This window comes from Urocitellus parryii, chromosome 3, assembly GCF_045843805.1.
Source record: "Urocitellus parryii isolate mUroPar1 chromosome 3, mUroPar1.hap1, whole genome shotgun sequence".
Taxonomy (NCBI): domain Eukaryota; kingdom Metazoa; phylum Chordata; class Mammalia; order Rodentia; family Sciuridae; genus Urocitellus; species Urocitellus parryii.
The window spans coordinates 103,038,782-103,059,241 of NC_135533.1; the positions used below are offsets into that span (position 1 = coordinate 103,038,782).

The 20,460-nt window shown below is 42.5% G+C and overlaps 1 protein-coding gene across 1 annotated transcript in view; it reads right to left on the reverse strand.

The window, feature by feature from the left end:
• Positions 1-20,460, reverse strand: part of Tns3 (tensin 3) — a 211,586-nt gene that overhangs the window by 16,470 nt on the left and 174,656 nt on the right. The window contains exons 21-25 of the mRNA XM_026399471.2: positions 11,858-12,029; positions 9,924-10,561; positions 9,207-9,293; positions 4,767-4,898; positions 33-128 (exon numbers count right to left, since the gene is read on the reverse strand). Coding sequence (XP_026255256.2) covers positions 33-128; positions 4,767-4,898; positions 9,207-9,293; positions 9,924-10,561; positions 11,858-12,029 — 1,125 coding nt within the window. The remainder of the gene's footprint in view (positions 1-32; positions 129-4,766; positions 4,899-9,206; positions 9,294-9,923; positions 10,562-11,857; positions 12,030-20,460) is intronic.

A 20,460-nucleotide genomic window follows, 5' to 3' on the forward strand; every position in this document is an offset into this window, starting at 1 on the left:
GGACATAGAGAGCAATCTCTCAAGTGACTCACCAAAATATGGTTCATTGGAACATCCTTTCAACCGCACTCCCTTTGGGGTACACTCGATCAAAAAATGCCGAACAAGTTCATTGGACAAATCTCCACCTGTGGTAAGAAATTTTGAAAATGAATCAACTCAAGTGGTACATGCATCCCAATGTTTATAGCAGCACAATTCACAATAGCCAAGTTATGGAAGCAGCTAGGTGGCTATCACAGACAAATGGATAAAGAACATATGGTCTACATATACAATGGAGTTTAACTCAGCCATAAAGAAGAATGACATTACATCATTTGCTGGTAAATGGGATAGAAACAAAGAACATGATGCTAAGTGAATAAGCCAGATTCAAAATCAAGGGTTGAATGTTTTCTCTCATATATGGAAGCTAGAGAGCAGTAAGGAATTAAAACAGGGAATTGCTAAATGTGGTGGTGCATGCTTGTAATCCCAGTGACTCAGGAGGCTTAGGCAGGAGGATTGCAAAGCCAGCTTCAGCAACTTAGCCAGGTCTTAAGTAACTTAGTGAGATCCTATCTCAAAATAAAAATGAAAAGAACTGGGCTCAGTAGTTAAGCACCCCTGAGTTCAACCACCTAAATAAATGAACAAATAAAATGGTGAATCTCACGAAAATGGAGAGGAGAACAGTAGAATAGAAGAAGTGGAGAGAATGGGAGGGAAAAAGGATAGGAAAGGGGAGAAACTGCAGAATGAAATAGACCAAATTTTGTTGTGTACATGTACATATGAATATATCACAATAAATTCTATTTTTATGTACAATTGTAATCCACCAATTTAAAAAGCAATACATAAATGAAAGGAAGGCAGGTAGAGAAAGGGGGTCAGGGGAAGAGAGGTAGGGAGACAAAGGAGAAGTACTAACGAATAAAATGGGGCAAATTTTATTATATGCATCTATGAATATGTCAAAATAAATCCCACTATATGTATAGCCATAATGTACTCATAAAAACAAAAACTGAAGAATTTTTAAAAAATGGGAGCATGGTAAGATTTGAAAGAGAGAAATTTGAGACACAAATGCAAGGAACCGTACCTGAGAAGGCCCCTTCTAAACAGAATTCTAGCTACTGCACTAGGGATTCACCAAGAATCACTTTAAGAATGGTAGCTGGGTGGTGAGATGAGACCCCCACAGTGACAATATAGTGAGCAGAGGGACTTTGGGAGGCCCCTCCAACATACTGCAAGAATTCCCAGCTACCCCCCCCCTCCCCCCCCCGAAAAATCAGAATTCTCAAACACTAGTGAATCTGAGCATTTCTGATGAGGGATGCTTGACCTGTAGTAGGCTCCTAAATGATGTGTACTAAGTGACATATATTAATTACAGTGTCAGCATTTTGCACAGGCAGTGAAGCTTTATAGTAAAGGAAATGATGAGATTTCATGAAAAGCTGCATTGAATAAAATGAGGAAAAAGGACATGCGGCCATTGATCTGTGGGAGGAGAGTGCCTCATGACTCTGGACTGCCATGGATTCGAGGTGGGTCCGGATGCCACTTGTGGGAATCAGCCCAGTGGAAATCCTCCTGGCCAGGCACTCTGCACAGCAGGGCCCTGAATGGCTGCAGCTGTCCCATCTCAGGGTGGTCAGAGGTGGTGGTGACTCACTGTGGCTCTTTACGAGTCTGGTAAACCCTTCTCTAAAATCTGCCCCTGGCCTGTGAAATGCAAATGTCAAATCCAGGGTCTGAGTGAAAATACAGCAGCCAGATAAAATTTCAGTGACAAATTCTGGTGTTCCTGATGTCTGCTATTCTCATATCCTCTATTTTATTGCCTACATTTTCAGACTGAGTCCAGAGTCTGCCTGAGACTGGATGCATGCCTGGAGGTCAGAAAAGTTATATACCACCATCTGTATTTCCAGAAATGATAATGTAAATATAGATTTGCTTTAAAATGTTCAATAGAAACCAAGGAGCCAGGCAGAATCCCAGAGCTGCTGTCCACTAGTGCCTGTTCCACCATATTGTCCTCCCCTCTACCCACTCACAAGATGTTCTTATCCTGAGACTTACTCCTACTATAATCATTACCCACCAAATTTCCAAATATGGCCTGGCAATACTCAACCAGCAGGGCTAATTCACCTCTTCAGCTACAAAAATTTGCATTTCCACTCAATAGTAGCATTGTTTGAACTTCTTATGCTGGAATTCCGGATGCTCTATGATTTGATTTTCCAAGGCTTACCTGTTCTCCCCATCCTGTGCAGGTCACCTCCTTGACTTCAAGATCCTATGAGTACCTACAGTTTCATGTCTATGTTCTGACTGAGCCCCATGTGCCCTCCAACCTGATTTCCCACCCTTTCATTCACATGCCACTTCCTTTGCCAAGAGGAATCCGTCTTGGCTTTCTGGAAACATCTCTACTGTGCCAGAGGTTGGCCCTTCCACAACCAAATCTTCATGTCTTTTAAGGTGTAACTCCAAGGCGATTTTCTCCAGGTATCTTTAAGCACATGTTTTATCCAAGGATCTGGATAAATATTCTCAGGGATAGTCATAGAACATGAGGGACCCAGACAACTGTCTCATTTTCCTTAAACACAAGGAGTTACAACATCTGTGCTTATTCTGATTTCCCACTTCTGCTATAGTTTGGATCTGGAACATTCCCCAAAGGTCCATGTATTAAAGGCTTGTTCCCCAGATTGGGAGGTGCTGGAGCCAAAAGGTAGTTAGGTCATGGATACTGCCCTTGCAGGGGACAGTGAGGGTCTGGTTCCTTCCTCTTTTTTTTTTTTTTTTAATTCATGTCCCAACCATCAAGTGGACTAAAACCTCTGGAACCATAAGTCAAACTAAATCTTCCCTCTTTGTAAGTCAGTTATCTCTATGATTTGGTGACAGAAAAGGAATAACACACCTTCCTAATGACTTGATGATGTTCCCCTAGTTCACAAATCCCAGGGAGGATAAAAGAATCTATTTCATTTCCTTGGAGTTGGTGACAGGGTAGTAAAGAAAGATGAATACAGATAGGAATAAAAAAGATAGGATGAGTAAAAGAAAACAAAGAATAAACCAATAACCAATAATCCACCAATAATGGAATGAACAGATTATAATATATTCATAAGAGGGAAAAGATACAGTGAAAGAGAACAACAGTTGTAAGCTATCTTTAAAATATGACAAGGGAATCTTGTGCTGAATCAAAACAAGAACAAAAGAATTGATACTGTATTATCACTTTATAATAAATATAGGCAAACCTATAATGTTTACAAATTCTTATTTTGGCAGTTAATGTAAACATATTTTAACATTACATTTTACTTAGTAGTTTTCTGTCTGCAGTGGTATTGGTATAGTAATTAGAATAGTATTAGTGTGTATGAGGTATAGAGCCAGAGAGTGAGTGTACTCATACTGTTAGTAGCTAAGGCTCTCCATGTGGAGGGCCATACAAAGGAAGAATGGAGGAGGTGAAAAACAGCTTTGTGAGACTGTACTTAATCAGCAGCATCTGGATGAGCTCATGAAGCCTCAAAAGAGCATGCTCCTCAGCTCCATTCACTGGAAAGAGGCAATGATACACTGATCTTGAAGAGGATTATATCATGATCAGATCCTGGTTCCTAGGTACTATACCCAAGTACACAGTATCAGGGATGCAGAGAAATGGCTAAGGCAGGGGAAGTCCAAAGCAAACCAGATATGATTACTGTTTCAGAAGCTGGGACTGCTCCCAGACATAGCAAAAGGTCACAGAGGCAGCCTGAAGGGCATCATGGAGTCAAGTCTGGGATCACAGAATTCCCAAAAACATTGGGGGTGCTGGATTCTAACAGAGGAGAAAGAGGGACACAGGGAGCTTCCTAGCAGGTTCTTGCTCTTGGGCTGTGGTTAAATGCATATTTACTTTAGAATCATGTTTGACTATACATGTAGACATTACAAACCTCTCTAGGTTGGTTGTATTTCAAGACAAAAAGCAGGAAAAAAAAAAAAAAGGACATCAATGAAAAGCAAACAAGTAGAATGTTACCTTATCTTTAAACATAACTCAGATCCTACTGTGGCCTTGCAGAATGTGCTGGAACAACAGCAGTAAAAAGGCATAGTCCTTTCCTTAAGAAGGTTTAATCAAAAGACCTTAGACAGGTACTAGTATAACTATTAATCTAAATTAAATTAATCTAAAAATACTCTACCGGGTATAGATATAAGACACTGCATCAGGCTGGAGATGTGGCTCAGTGGAATAGCGGTTGCCTAGCATAGGTGAAGCCTGAGGTTTGATTCCTACCACCACACGCACACAAAAAGAAGAGACCATATAATATGCTACTTTTAATATAAGAAAAGTAAGGAAAACACAAATTTGCCTGCATTTGGATATACACATCAGTAAGAAGACACACAAGAATGTATTACCAAGGGTTCCCCAAGGGAGGAGAGGGATGGTGAGGTGGACAGGGTTGAAATGGAAACCAGGTGCCTTAGTAGATGCCTTGTTCTATTTTTCTGATTTCTAAATAGTGGAATGGATTACCTATTCAAACATTAGAAAATGGAACGTAAAAATAATGTTCTTTCTCGAACAAGGTAAGTACTTAGGAAAATGTACCTGAAAAAATATATACTAAGCAAACCTGTGAGAACTGCTGGTCATCTACCACCTTTATTTGCATCAAAAGGAACCAACAGACATTCTGCATCGATTAGTTGAAGAAATCAACTCCAGGGGAACTCACCTTTCTTGTTCATCTGCAAGACTGAAGGAGGTGGTGTGGCAACCTTCATGGCCAAGCCATAGGCCCCTCGAAAGGAGTGACTGTCCCTAACAATGAATGATCCTGGCTCTTTGTCCTTCAACATGGTAATGGCTAGAGGAAGAAGAGGAGAAAGGCATGAACAACTGAAGATTGGACAAACGCTGATGCTCACTCATGACCTTGGGGATGGCCTCTAATATGTTTGAATACAGTTTTTTTGGTTTTTTTTGCTCCAAAACTCATTTTGAAGAAGAAATGCTCTCTCAGGAAGTGGGTTAATTCTCAGATACTGGAGCATATAACTCATACTAATGTCAGACAGTTTCTTATAATAATAACTTTTGACAAATTCCACCCCACAGAGGCTGCTTGCTTTGATTTTTTTCTTCTGCATCTCCCTGAAATGTCATTGTCACTTTCTTAGAAAAGGTACATCCCACAGATAATGGAAGAAAATATACTTCAGAGTTGAGTTGGAAAAATCACCATCTAGTGTATATATTAGCAGCTTTGAGATGAGGTTCACCCAAAACTTTTTTTTTTTTTTTTTTTTTGCTGTATTGGTGATTGAATCCAAGGGTACTCTATCACTATGCTATATCCCCAACCCGTTCAATTTTTATTTTGAGAGAGGGCCTCGTAAGTTAGCCAATTTGGACTCAACCTATGATCCTCTAGCCTTAGCCTCCGGAGTCACTGAGATTACAGGTGTGCACCACTGTGTTCAGCCCAACCAAAGATTCTTCTTCTTTTTTTTTTTTTTTTTTTCTGGTACCAGGGGCACTGGATCGATTATAAGTTATTAGAGTCAGGATCTAAGTGCCTTGCTGTTGCTGAGGCTGCCTTTGAACTTGCAATCCTCCTACCTTAGCCTCTGCAGCCACTGGGATTAGAGGCATGCTCCAGCCCGGAGCTTCTTAAATGTGTGCCAAAGGTCAGGCAAATGATAATGCTCTACTTTCAATGTTGAATGTCCTCCAGAGTTCCCTGTGGTGAAGGCTTGGTCCTCAGGATGGTGCTACTGAGAAGTGACAGAAACTCTGGGAGGTGAAGCCCAGTAGGAGGTCATTGAGGGCATGTCCACAAAGGCGACTGTGGACCTCCTTGCTTTTGCTTTCTGGCTAGTGATGCAAGCAATTTTGCTCCACTATGTGCTCCCATCCTGTGTGATGTGCTGTCCTTGCCAGAGACCCAAAGCAATGGGACAACCTAATGTTGGACAAGAGTCTCCAGAACCAAGAGACAAAACAAATCTTTTTTCACAAATTAACTGCCTCGGGGATTTTGTTATAGTGATAGAAATCTGATCATGCAGATGATAATACCCCTATCATTTATTGTGAATCCATTGGGTGTCAGCCCCAGTGGTTCCTTCCCCTTAGCACCTCTCTCAGCAACCCTTAGGAGCAGGACCTGTCATTTCCACCTTTCCAAGGAATCAGATGGTATGTTCTAGCCCTAGTCTCTCTGTCCCCGAATCCTGTTGCTTCAGTGACATAGCACATTGTGTGTGTGTGTTGGGGGGCACATCTAGCCAGCGCTCCATCTTGTCTACAGGACGGTGCCAATGGGGGATGATCTATGCAGAATCCTCTAGGACACTGGACTCATAGAAACATCTCAGTCTGTTCAGCTGGATGAGGTGTGGAGACATCAGAGGCCACAATCATCAAAGAAGAGTGGTGGCAATAAGAACACAGCATCTGGCCACCAGAGCCCTAAGACTCCTTGGGTAGCTTCTCACAAAACAAAAAGTTGAAGGGAATAAAAGTATTCCCAGATCATGGGCTCCCCCCTCCCACTTCCATTTAAAATACAATAGCTTCATTGAACTCATGAGAAAAAAAATCACATTCTTAGAATTTCTATCATCTACATAATCAAAAAGCAGAATTTCAATGGTAGGATTTTTAAGACATAATCATCAAGAAGGAGCATGATGATTTTCTTCTGAATTGAAAAAACAAGAGTCATTTGGTATTTGTTTTTTAAAGATTGACTAGCTTCACTTAGCATAATCTGCTCTAATGCCATCCATTTCCCTCCAAATTCTATGATTTTGTCATTTTTTAATGCAGAATAATACTCCATAGTATATAAATGCCACATTTTTTTTATCCATTCATCTATTGAAGGGCATCTAGGCTGGTTCATATAAGGGGAGTAAACAAGGACAGGGTAGGGACGAAGAGCTTGAGAAGAAGATTTACATTAAACAGGGATGAGAGGTGGGAGGGAAAGGGAGTGAGAAGGGAAATTGCATGGAAATGGAAGGCGATCCTCAGGGATATACAAAATGTCATACAAGAGGAAAGGAGGGGTAAGACAAGATAATACAAATGGAAGAAATGATTTACAGTAGAAGGGGTAGAGAGAGAAAAGGGGAGGGGAGGGGAGGGGAGGGGAGGGGGGATAGTAGAGAATAGGACAGACATCAGAATACATCAGACACTAGAAAGGCAATATGTCAATCAATGGAAGGGAAACTGATGTGATACAGCAATTTGTATACGGGGTAAAAGGGGGAGTTCATAATCCACGTGAATCAAACCGTGTAATATGATGTATTAAGAACTATGTAATGTTATGAACGACCAATAAAAAAAAATTAAAAATAAATAAATAAATAAATAAATAAATAAATAAAAAGGCATAGAGTAGCCAAATGGGCTTTGTGCCCACTATGGGAACCTCTCTACTTCTCACTGCTTTAAGTCACCCATTCTCTTTTGCAGTTCAGCATTCACCACACAGTCCCTGAGATCCATTTTGCTTTCTAGGGATCCTGACCCATCTCCTAGCTGCTTGAGGCATGGCTCTGCCTTGTGCACAACAACCCCTCTGAAGAATGCTCCAGGCTCCATGGGCTTCACCTGCTGACAAAATGATTTCCAGGAATGAGGGCAGCAGCTCTCCATGGGCAGAGAGCAGTGATGCTGTGGGGACTTGTAAAATCTGCTGAAAGAATGGTCACTCATTAGCCAAGGGGCTTCCAAGATATGGATTAGATCTTAAATGCTTCCCAAAAGCTTGTTGGAGGCTTGGTCCCCAGATGAAGGTGCTACTGAGAGGTGGTGGAACCTTTAGCATGTGGGCCCTGGTTGGAGAAGTAGGTCATGGGGACATGCATGCATGCCCTTGAAAGGTATCTTGAGACCCTGGCCCCTTCCTCCCTCTCTTTCTGCTTCCTGGTCCCCATGAGGTGAGCAGCTTTACTCCACCATATGCTCCCCACCATGATGTTTTGTTCCATCACAGGTATAAAAGCAATGGAGCCAGCTGACCATGGCTTGAAACCTCTGAAAGGGCCAAAATAAATCTTTTCTCCTTTTAAGTTGTTTATCTCCAGTATTTTTTGTCTCAGCAATTCAAAGCTGACTAACACATGCTTCCAGGAGGGACAGTCACAGGAATGGCTTGCTAGGCTCCTGTTGGAAAATCTACTCATATTCTGGTAAACAGGAACATGTTCTGAGCATGGTCTTACACCTATAAACCCAGTGACTCACGAAGCTGAAGCAGGAGGATCACAAGTTCAAGGGCAGCCTTGGCAACTTAGTGAGACCTTGTCCCAAATAAAAATTAAGGAGGGCTGGTGATATAGCTTAGTGGTAGAATGTTCCTGGATTCATTCTCCAGTACAAATAAACAAACAAATAAACAAATAAAATTACAGAAACTCAGTTGAAATTATTAAACATCTTAATAATTTCATGATAAATATTTAATAAGATAGAAAAGCAAATTATCCTGCTTTGACCATTAGAAGGATTACATATACTTTATCAAATTAATACTCTATGTCCCATAAACGTGTATAATTATTATGTGTCACTTTTTAAAAAGAAGCAAAAAGAAAAAAAAATTTAAATATTAAAAATTTCAATTTTGAAAGCTATCTTGACGCAGAACCAAGCAGATGGATGCTCTATCTGGTTTGCATGTGAGGCATCTGGCCAAGTCTACAACATCCTGACTTGGACCAACCCAGGTATTCAGGAATACACAAGGCTCCTGACGACACAGAGTAAGGCAGTTAAACAGGTACACCTTTCCCTCCATCCTGACCCTTGTCTTCTATAGCTCAGGACCTCACTCTTCAGTAGAGACATGGGCTGGCAGCCTCGGCAAGCTGCTAGTTGGTAGAAACAGCCAGAAATTATACTCTGCATGTTGGAATGCTAAGAGCTGGTGCCCATCCCTCCCCAACTCCCTCATTAGAACCAAATTTTTCCTATAAAAACTTAAAGGTCATGGGATTTCCCCAGAGGCATGTAATAAAGTGTGGCCTTGCTCTGACTCTATCCATACCTCAGCCCTGGTACTTAGACATTGCTATGACATGATCCTCCCTCACACAAGGAACCTGGGCACTGAGGAGGAATGATGTCCCAGGGAGCCCTCCCTCTGCCCACATACCTTGTTCTCTTGAAATATCTGCCTTGTACCAGAATTTGGAAGTGTCTTGAACAAACTTCACGATCACAAGTTTATCCCCTGGACTATCTATAAAGCAAAATTTTAGAAAAATGACTACAAAGAACATTTTTTATTGTACCTTCTTGTCTACAATGTTCCTACAAATCTGAATCCTATGCTTAGGGAAGAAGGAGGATGGGGATGTTCTAAGGGGCAGGAACTACATTTGAAATTAGTAAGTTGCAGGAGACAGCTACTGTTTTATATGATAGAACATTACAACATGATACTTTGGGATTTTGAAATGCATGTTTAAAATACATAGAAAAGTAGTTTGCAAACAGCAAGGTCAGTGTTATTTATAATTATGCACCTGAAAAATTTCATAGTTAAATTATGAACAAATCAATTTAATTTAAAAGAGAAAGTAATCTTCAAAGAGTAATGTTTGTGAGTAACAGGGAAAATAGAACTGCTATAATAGTCTGTCCCTTCTACTTCTGGGATGAACCTAAGGTGGATAAATGCAGAAGCCTAGGAAAATTAATGAGAAGCACCATGTCTCTGTCTGGCTTTGGGTCAGCAAGATGGATGGGATCCTTAACAGCTCTGGGCTTTTCCTGCAGGACACTGACATTACAGATGCACATTCAGGTAAGCTCTAACAGTAAATTCCAGGCCCTTCCTTAGTGCACATACAGAGGTGACAATACATACCTGGCAAAGGTGAGGCCCCTTCTGAAGGCTTGGAAAAGTCCGGAAGGACATTTGGGAAGGGGATGCTGATAGTGCTCCCACTGTGTGGGCTGGAAAAACCACTGGAGGAGGGGGAAACGGAGCCCAAAGAACGATCCCCTTCTGAGGCCCGTTTCTTCTCAGGGAGGGGTGGCTGCCCAGGCAGGGTCACTCCTGGGCCCTGCAGGCCTGGACTATGGTGGTTGTTGTGTCCAGGTGCCACGGTAAGAAAATTGTGGGACAGGAAGCCATTGTCGGCAGCCCCTGCTGTTGTCAGCGGTGGGCCAGGGGCCGGAGATACTCCATGGGAATTGGCCAGCAAAGCTCCTGGGTCCTCTTCAGGTGGAAGGCCACTTCCGACTGGATTGGTGCTGAAACCCAGGAAGGCCTGGCTGCTTGTGGGGACCAGAGAGTCCTGTGGCTCCACCATGGACAGCTCATGGCCATGGAAAGAGGCCTGGAGCTCAGACGATGGGAAGCAGGACAGGCCTGCAGAGTCCTTTCCGGGGCTGGAGAATTCGTTGGTGCCGAGGGGACTTCCAGAGGGCCGGCTGCTCCCCAGGAGAGAGAGTGTGGATTTGGGGCTGCTCTCCACCCACGGGCATTCTGCACAAGGCTGGCTGTTCAAAAGATAAATCAGCCACAAGGGAATATTAGGTATATTGAAGCATCTCAAAATCAGTAGAAAAACTGTCAGTAGATGTAAGGAGGGCAGGGCTGGGGAAACAAATGTTAAGGCTCAGATACAAAGTAGCGCCCCTTATACTTGTTTCAGTTACCCAGGGTCAGCCTTTGTCTAAAAATGTTAAAAGGAAAATTCTAAAAGTTAACAATTGAGTTTAAAAAAAGTTTTAAACTCTGAGTGCCATTCAGAGCAGCATGTTCCCATTATGTAGGCTCAACCTTGGTCTGAAAATATTAATTAAAAGATTCCAGAAATAAATAATGGATAAGTTTTAAATTCTGAGTACCATCTGGAGAAATGTGAGGAAATCTTGCATAGTCTTCCATCCTGTCTAGGAAATGAATCATCCCCTTTGTTTCATGTATTTGTGCTGTATATGCTACCTTCCCGTTAGTCACTTAGTAGCTAACTTGGTTGTACAATTGACTGATACTGTATCATGGTTTCTTAGGTTCAAGAAACTCTTATTTTACTTAATAATGTCCCCAAAGGGCAAGGGTAGTAATGCTGGCAATTCAGATACGCCAAGGAGAAGCTGTAAAATGCTTCCTTCATTTGAAAAGGTTAAAGTTCATCAAAGGTATATAAGTGTAGAAAAAAATAGTACATATAGAGTTTGGTCCTATCCATGGTTTCAGGCATCCCCACTGAGGATCCTAGAACATATTCCCTAAAGATAAGAAGGGACAACTGTACCAGACATTATGATATATTCAGGAATATATAAAAGCAACTAAAAACATAATCCACATAATTTACACATATTTAAATTAGCAAACATTGAGTATAGGATCTACCTGCAATAGCAAATTCTTAGAGAGGAACCTCTTCAGTTTAATGAGAAAGGAGGTTGAACAAAGGAAGTTAAACAGGGAGCTATGTTCATATAATAAACACAATTGAATATACTTCTACTGTGGGCAACAGGAGCAGTCCCATTTAGATTTCCTCAAGGTCACTGGCTTTATAAAGCAGAAAGAGGACATTTTTTATTTGTCTGTGGCCCTTTCATTTATTTCTGTTCTTGCAATACCCCTGTGACTGAGTTTCCCATATTTCCTATGTGTACCTTCCCACATACCAGTTCACCGACCATGTCCACAACATCCCCTGGGTAGGGGCACGCTCTGGGACCCCAGGTCCAGCCTCCACAACCCCCTCTCCACCCTCAGCTCAGCACTCCGGGCTTCTTGGGGCGTTTGTGCCAAGTTTTATAGGTTCGTTTTCCTACCTATCTCTCCTCTGGCCAGGACCGTTGCTTGAAATGGTGCAGGAAGATGCAAAGGCCTGCTGAAAGCTGGGCGTCGCAGGCACATTGGCCCGAAGCATCGTGGGTTTGGGTCCAATGGGGCTCTCTGACATCCCCACGGTGTGGCTGAGAATCTCAGGACAGCCTCGTGGTTCTGCAGGGAGAAAATAGAAAGTGAAAGGGATTGTAATCTCATCCCATTTGTGTGTTCTCTAAGGTGTTAATTTCTGAATCCTTCTGCTGCTCATAGCCCTGTTGAGCCATAATGTCACACAGAGGTTGAAGAAGTTGGTTCCGTGTCGCTCTGTGCAGGTTTACCATTACCTATTGCTGTTTCCAACAGAGTAGATGGCTAACTCAGCCCCACATACACTGTCCACCTCCCTATCTGAGCTGGTGTCAGTATCCTTGCAGTCACATGGTAGGAACACAGGGCCAATGGGCTGGTCCTCCAGGGCCTAGCACCATATGACCACTAATGGGCTGTACTCTTAACATTCAGTCTAGGATGCCTAGGGTCCAGCCTTTCTCTGCAAATCAACAAGGACCCTTCTCCACAGCAAGATCCATTCTCCATAAGCCCAAGCCCTAAAACACCAAGACAGTCACCCCGATCCCCACGTTGGTGACTCAGTTGCAGTGACAATCCACTGACTATGAGAAAACAAACTTGAGCTGCAATCACACTATTCTGGGGAGATTAAAATGAAGGTTCAGAGCTATCAAGGCAGCCAGGATTGGGAGGGCCAAGATGGCAGAGAAATTGAACTTATAGCAAATTTCCCTGAGTCCTGAATTGCAGAGGTAGGGGCCAATGCCTGGTAACCAAGATAAAAAAAAATGGCTACTGAGAAACTAAAACAATAAGCAAGGATTTGAGTAGTCAAGTAACAAAATTAGAAGTGTGAGGTATACCTATGGAGGGGGACACTTGCAAATACAGTGAGATTTTGAGGTGAGATTCGTGAAGGGCTATGACCCAGGAACAAGAGTACCAGGGACAGAGCAGCCTTAATTGGATCTGGTCAGCCTGACTGAAAAGTCACATCCACTCCAGCCTGCCCCTCCTCCCTCTTGCTGTGATTTTTTTTTTTTTTTACATGCTGTGAAATATTTAAATACAGATTTAGCCATGGCACTAAATATGACAAGTGAAAACCATGACCAAGGAAAAAAAGAACAACAACCAGAAAAAACCCACCACAGACCCCAAAATTGGAGTTAGACTAGCACAGACTGTAGGATAGCTAAACGTTCAAGAAAACAGAAGACAGAGCAATTTGCGTTTCACAAAAAGAACAAGTCCATAAAAATAATCAAATGGAAACCCTAGAACTTAACAGAGGGAATGAAATGAGCATGCAGACAGAGCTGTGATCAGCTGACTAGACACTGCAGAGGAAGTGATGGGTGGACTTGGCTAGGGGAGAAAATTATGTGCAGCAAGAAGCCCTGAGAGGGAGGAGGATGAGGAATACAGAGAAGAGCGTAAAAACACGGGAAAACAATGGAAACTTCTAACCTATGTGAAACCGGAGTCCAAGAAGGGATGGAAACACTGGATGAAAACAAGTGACACTGGAAAAGATATTTAAAGATAATTTCCCAAGATATATTAAATATATGGAACTATAAGGGGAAAAAACCCCCTGTGACACTCAAGCAGAAGTGAACACTAAAAGTACAACTTCTGAAAATTACAGACAAAACCTTAAACACAGTGATTTGTCCACTTTGGAGGAAAAGACAGGACACCAATTTTAGTGTTAATTTTTTTGTTTTTAAGCACTGAAGTTTTCCATTACAGGAAACCATAGTGCTAATGTCCTATTTGTTTAAACTCCTCAATAAGATACTCCACGGATGCGCCTCAAATGTAAATATCTCATGATCACACCAGGGCCAGGCCTAGCAAATGCTCTTCATGCAATCAGCTTATGACCATGTCTCCTGCTGGGATTTATCTACAAATTCCTGGAGCAGACAGAGCCAGTTTACAACTGTGTGACTGCCCCTGCCCCAGGATGACCCATAGTAAATATTTAAATGAAAATGTTCGGTAAACTAATTAATTAACTGGATGGCCTTCCAAACTCTTTCCTTAATTCCTTAGATTGAAAAACAAAGATGTATATGGTTTTAAACCATCCCTTTGCACCCTTCGCTTCTCTTCCTGGTAATAAAATAACTTCATTTAAGTTTGACATTTTATTTCCCATATAAGACATTTGCTGAGTATTCATTATCTACCAACATGGTCTAGGGGTCGCAGGAAACAGAAAAGAGAAATCAGAGCAAGATAGTAAGCACCCGCAGGTCCTGTCCTTGAGATGTGTGTGAGGAAGAGACCTCTATGGGAGGAGCAGCCTGTGGGGTTCAGAGAGACCCCCTAGGAACACTTGCTGGGGGAGCCCGCAAAGCTTCCTGGAGGAAGCAGTATTTGATAGAAGCCAGGAAGGAGGGTGGGATTATGATGGTAACACAAGCTTGATGAGCACTATCATTAGCTCCTGGGGCAGGAGCTACACCCTCGCCCCTGTATTCCCAGCACTAAACCAGCACCCATGGATGCTCTGAATGAATGGATTAGTCAGCAAAGGCTTAGAGGTCAGAGGAAAAAATTCGGAGGATAATGTGGAAATCCTGCCCCACAGCCTGCCTCAGAGGAGTGGGTGGATAGAGGGATGGATCCCACTCCAAACAGCAGCATAAAACTTTGGAATCAGAAAAACTCTTTATCAAGTCGAATGCACCTGCCTTGGATCTTCCATGAGCGAGTGTGGAATGGAACAGCATGAAGCACTTTGGCCATAAAATTGATGTTGCACTTAGGGGTCCACATGCAGCACAGGGGCAACCCCTGGTGCTGTATGTCCCTATTTATTGAGTCCCAGTGGCATGAGGATCTGGGGAATGTATGCCAAGATTCAGAAGTCCCAAACACCCTCACATGGCGCCAGAGACTTTCACCAAATGAGGGGAGGCCAGAGGAAAATAAACTCCCACTGTGTTCCTGTTATCCCAGTGCTTGTCCCAGAAAACAGCAAGCACAGCACTTCCCATGAAAGTGGCTTTGTTTATAGTTCTATTAGCACCAACTCTGGGGGCACTGTGGCTGTGTGGTTCCCTCTTGTTATATGGTCTCCGGCTCAAGGACAGGACTTAAACCTTCATGTGAAAAAGGAGCTGTCCAAGCACCAGGTCCCATGTTTATGTCACGCCCTCACCTTGGCAATTAGTCTAAATAGTCTATTTACTAGCTGGATCTCCGCATTCACAGCTAAGTGGGATGTGGCTACTTTTTCAGATCAACAGAGCTACTACCAAGTTTAATAACTCAGAATGCAGACAGCAAAGGGGACATTAGTGGCAGTTCTACTTTATGCAGCACCGGCATCGTGCATGCACATTGCTGGCATGAGGTCTCCACCTGCCTTTTGCTTGCAGGATCCCACCTCTGCTCCACAGGTGAGGAGAGTGAGGCACAGAATTGGAATTCAGAGAACATGAAAGAGCTAGCACCCTAAAAATCTCACCCCAAGAATCGATAAAGGCCTCAATTAAGTGAGCAGACACAGACTGCAAACCCTTTCTGCAGATGCTAACCTTACTACCTAGAAATTCACAAACTTTAAGAGCAGGCGTTATTGTCACTGTTATGTGTCTGTGTTTATGTTTGTAGGGCTGAGGCTGGAATCCAGGACCTTGTGCATGACAGACAGGAGCTCTGCCACTGAGCTACACTGCAGCCATGTTGCTGTTATTGTTTGTTTAACCTGTACATGTGAGGTTCATGGTTAAACTGCAGGTGAAATGTCAAAAATGGGAATGGTGAGTGGACTGAGCTCCTTGTTCTGAGGGTATCAGGCCTCCCCAGCTTTGTACCTAAAGGAGCCTGGAAATGACCCAGGACAGGAATGGAAGTGATAAAGAACAGATGTGACCTCCACCATCTGGGATGGGACATTTGTGGAGCCATTAACTCTATGCCACCATTGGAGTGGGAAGGACAGCTAGGGCTCTCCTCTACCATGAGCCATCTGTAGCCCGTGTCTCTGCTTCAGAGAAGGGAACATAAGGATACCACAGTGAGTACAATGATTCCATAAAGCAATGACTCAGAGGGTCCGTGGGGCAGGCAAACTCCTTCCTTCCAAATGCCCTTTCCTCTTGTCTTGCCAGTCCTCCCTGCTGAGTTTCCACAGGATGGGAAGGACCCGTGGCAATACAGAAAACCATTCAGACCCATTCCTGTGCAGCCAGGGCCCTGCTCTACCAATAAGATTGTGGGCCCTGAACAGATGCCCCTTTTACTTCCCGAGTTCTCTCTGGCATAGAATCATTTCCGTTCTTAAGTCTCCTAATATTCTCATATTTTCCCTCTGCTGCTCAAAGCAATAGGAGGAGGCATTACATTGTCAGTGGTTGGAAACCCAGCCTCTTATCACTTTTTGGTTTTGCCCCAAACCAGCTGGTATACCCAGCTGGTAGAGTGGGATGGGGTGCCTGGCAGAGGCTACTGCTGCCTGGCAGCCCTTAGAGTCCTGCCGGAACGTAGGGGGGGCACGTGCTTGGCCTCCTGGGACCTCAGGAATGTCTGCACTCTGTCTCCTCTCTGCTCCCACTTCCTCTACCCAGAACAAGGGTGAGAGAGGGTCACTGGCTTTTTTCCAAATGGTCTATTTTTAAGCTTTCTTTCAAGATGCTGCAGGAGGATCTGTGGGAAGTTGGACCCCACTCATTCTCCACTGGCTGCTACTGACATGATCCATAAGTTAACAGGAAGTGTAGAGACCCAGAAGCTTGCAAGCAGCGCTGCTGGCTCACTCTCCTGCGAGCCTGGAGCCTGGAGAGGGAACTGCCAGATATTAAAAATCCATGAGAGATCCAAACATCAAAGGTCATCCCTGGGCTCTGACTCTTGCCTTGGAAACTATAAATTTCCAAACAAAAATCAGGACACAGGATGTCAGAGAAAAACTAACATTTTTCCTGTCTTCTTGATTTTATAAGAATGCTTCACAAAGATATGAAAGTTATTCACTCATACCTTAACTATTTAATATCAACCAATTGACCCATGATCAACCAATATCAACCAATTGACTGTACAGCATCTTTAACGAAAAACAAAATAAATATAGATTATGTTATAATCTCTTATTCCGAGGAAGAAAATTCAGCTTAGTTGTTTAACTACCTAAAATGTCAGTCTCAATCCCTGGTCCATATATACATAGGCATGTTCCAATAAACTTTAATAAGTGAGCGAGAGTGGGGCGCACATCTATAATTTCAGTGGCTCAGAAGACTGGGGCAGGAGAATTGTGAGTTCAAAGCCAACCTCAGCAAAAGCAAGGCACTAAGCAAGTCAGTGAGACCCTGTCTCTAAAAAATAAAAAATAAAAATACAAAATAGGGCTGGGGATGTGACTCGGTGGTCGAATACCCCTGAGTTCAATCCCTGGTACAAAAAAAAAAAAAAGTGAGTGAGAATATCTCCTGTCAGCTGTCTATCTATATCTATCTACCTCTTTTCCTCCTGGTCATGCATGAGGATTATTATGCAGTGAAATAAGAAGCGCCCTTTTGAGAATGAAACATTAACCAATCTCTTGTCTCCTTTTCATCATATTTCTAGGAGTAGAATTTGGGCTGCTGGGAGGAAAGCTATAGTCTCCAAGTCCTAATTCAGGCTCCCCTACCCGAGTCACAGTGTGCTGAGCACATTCTCAACCTCTAGATCTTCATCTAAGATTCCCATCTGTGGGACACCATGTCCTACTGAAATCAAATCAAATTATTCATAGGGTCTATTTAGCTCAGAATTTTAAAATTTAATTTTTTAAAAAATAAAAATACTTTGGGAGATTTGGCAATAACAGTGTTTCTAAAAAGGGTGTCCTTAGCTTATAATTCTTTGTTATTTGTCTACAAATAGCAAGCCATTTAACCTTCTTGAAAGCAAAAGAGAAATGGGCAGGCAGCCAGATATAATGAGTATTAATTAGAGAAAATGCTGAGACCCTGAAAAAACAGTGCACACATGTTTTTTGATGTGAAAAAGTTCTACACTTTAAACTCTATTGATCCTCTACAGAAAGGGGTAGCCTCCAAACAGATGAACACATACTTTCTTGGTATTAAACTATTTCTTTTGTCACTCCTAAGGTCAAAATCACATAAATTGGCTCTGTCCTCTTGAAGCAAGCAAGGTTCTCAATACCCCAGCAGGGCCAGGGGCCCCAGCATCCCTGGAGTTGGAATTCCCATCTGCCAACAGCCAGGTCACCCTTCTGTAAGTTCTCATTCCCAATAAAAGTATTCTCTTAAAAAAAAATTCACGACATTGTCTTCTTTTAACTAGTAACATAAAAGCAACCAAAAAATGCAGATTAAAATAGTTTGTCACAAACAGGGCCCTGTTTTCTCTTATTCTTTGAAGATGTCCTATATTCAGAGGTTTTGATTGTAAGAAAGAAACTGGAAAGAAAAAACATTCCCCATTTACATGGTGCTGTGTAGAGAATTCTAATGTTGAAACAGTGTTGAAAACAGTTTTTTGGTTTTTTTTTCCTTCTTCTTCTCCTTCTCTTCAGAGTGTTTCTAAAACAGTTTTCGCACTTAGGATGCACAGAGGCCAGTTATTCCAAGTGACTAATGAATCCCCTTCCTTAGCAACTTAACAAGATATGAGCATCATAAAAACCAAATGTATGAAATATGATATGTCAAGAGCTATGTAATGTTTTGAACAACTAATAATTAATTAATTAATTAATTAATAAACCGTGCTTCGGTTTTTATTCTCAGGAAAACAAAGACTTCCTTCCTGCTAGACTTTAAGGAAAGATAACATTGCAGTGGAGATACTGAGGCTACCTAGAGACCACATAGAGCCCAAGGATGGAGCCAACACTGAGAAATCAGAGGTGAGGATGTGGGGAAAAAAGAAGAACCACCTGCCTGATAATAGAGTTCTAATAAAACCAAACTTGAGGCCAGAGACACCCACAATGCTAAGCTATACTTCCACTATATATTTTTTTAAAATTACAATAAAATATATATAACACAAAATTTACCACCTTAATCATTTTTAAGTACACCATTCAGTGGCATTAAGTGCATTCACTGGTTGTTCAACCATTGCCACCATCAATCTCCAGAATGCTTTCATTTTGCAAAACTTTATCTTCATCAGACAACTTCCATTCCCATCTCCTCCCAGCCCCCGGCAACCTCCAATCTTATTTTCTGTCTTCACAAATTTTACTGTGCTAGGGATCTCATATAAGTGGAATCATACAGGATTTGTCCTTTTGTGACTGGATTATTTCACTTAGCAAAATGTCCCCAGGATTTGACTATGTGATAGCCTATTGTTAAAATACCCTTCCATTCAAAGGCTGAATAACATTCCACTGTATGACTATTTCATATTCTGCTGTCAATCAATTAAGTGTCCATGGACACCTAGGTAGCTTCTACTTTTAACTATTGTATTTAGTTTTTCACTTTCATATTCTTCTAGTCATTTTGAGTTGAGACTGGTGACTTGCAACAGAAAGCAGTTTCAGTGATGCAAGGGGCTGTGCCTGTGCTGCTTCCATCTAGAGGGAATGGGGGTAGACTAGCATAAATCAGCAGAGGGCAGTCAGGCTATTGGTGAAGTTGGCAGAGCGGCACCAGGGGATGAAAGGAAGCCTAAGAACTCCTTGGGGAAGCCTTCCTTATGCTGAGGAAAAACAACAACAAAAAGCAAAACAAATGAGGGGTGGGGGGGCCACTTCAAAAATACAGGGAAAATTTGTCTGAGTCCCTTTGGGAACACTGGCTGAGTGGAGGTTGGCATAAGGAGCACAGCAGCATCTATGTAGGAATGAATATGAGGCTACCAGCTGGAGCCTGTGCTGGTGGACAGGCTGCACCCACACTGTCCTGGTGGTTCAAGTATCCCATCCCCAGCAAAATTCCAGTCACATAATTGAATATGCCCCAAGGGCTGGAAGTTTCAGTGCTTTTTGTCTTCAAGCAGAATTCCCAAAGAACCCAGTTTTCTTTTAGAAGCAGTACATGTATCACATGCTGAACTCCGCCAGAGTTCTTCTAAGGAAACATCATTTCAGTGTGGTGCCAGATCACTTTATGCATGAAATCTCAAGAAATCTGGATCTAGCTTTTTCCCCTATAATGCCTCTACCAGGAGGTCTGAATCATGTCCAAACTGACCATGCAGGGAAATAGCTCACCTGTAACCTCAGAAGTCTCTGATGGTGACTGGGGAATCTTAATTGCTGTGGAAGACTTCAATGGACACGGGTCCAAGGAAGACATCCTTAGAGGACCCCCCCTTCTTCCAGAATCTAGGGCACTTGGGGGATCTGCATCCATTACACTCCCAGCTCATAAAGTACCTGGGCCGACAGGTGACTAACAGATATCTTACAGCATTTCAGATACAGAAGACAGCAGCTTTCATAAGCCAGGTCCCTACCAGGCAATGATAACTTTGCCCAGTGCTTCTGAAGCTCAGTGAGCAATATGGATGCATATCATGACTCTTTTGTTAGGTAAATACTCCA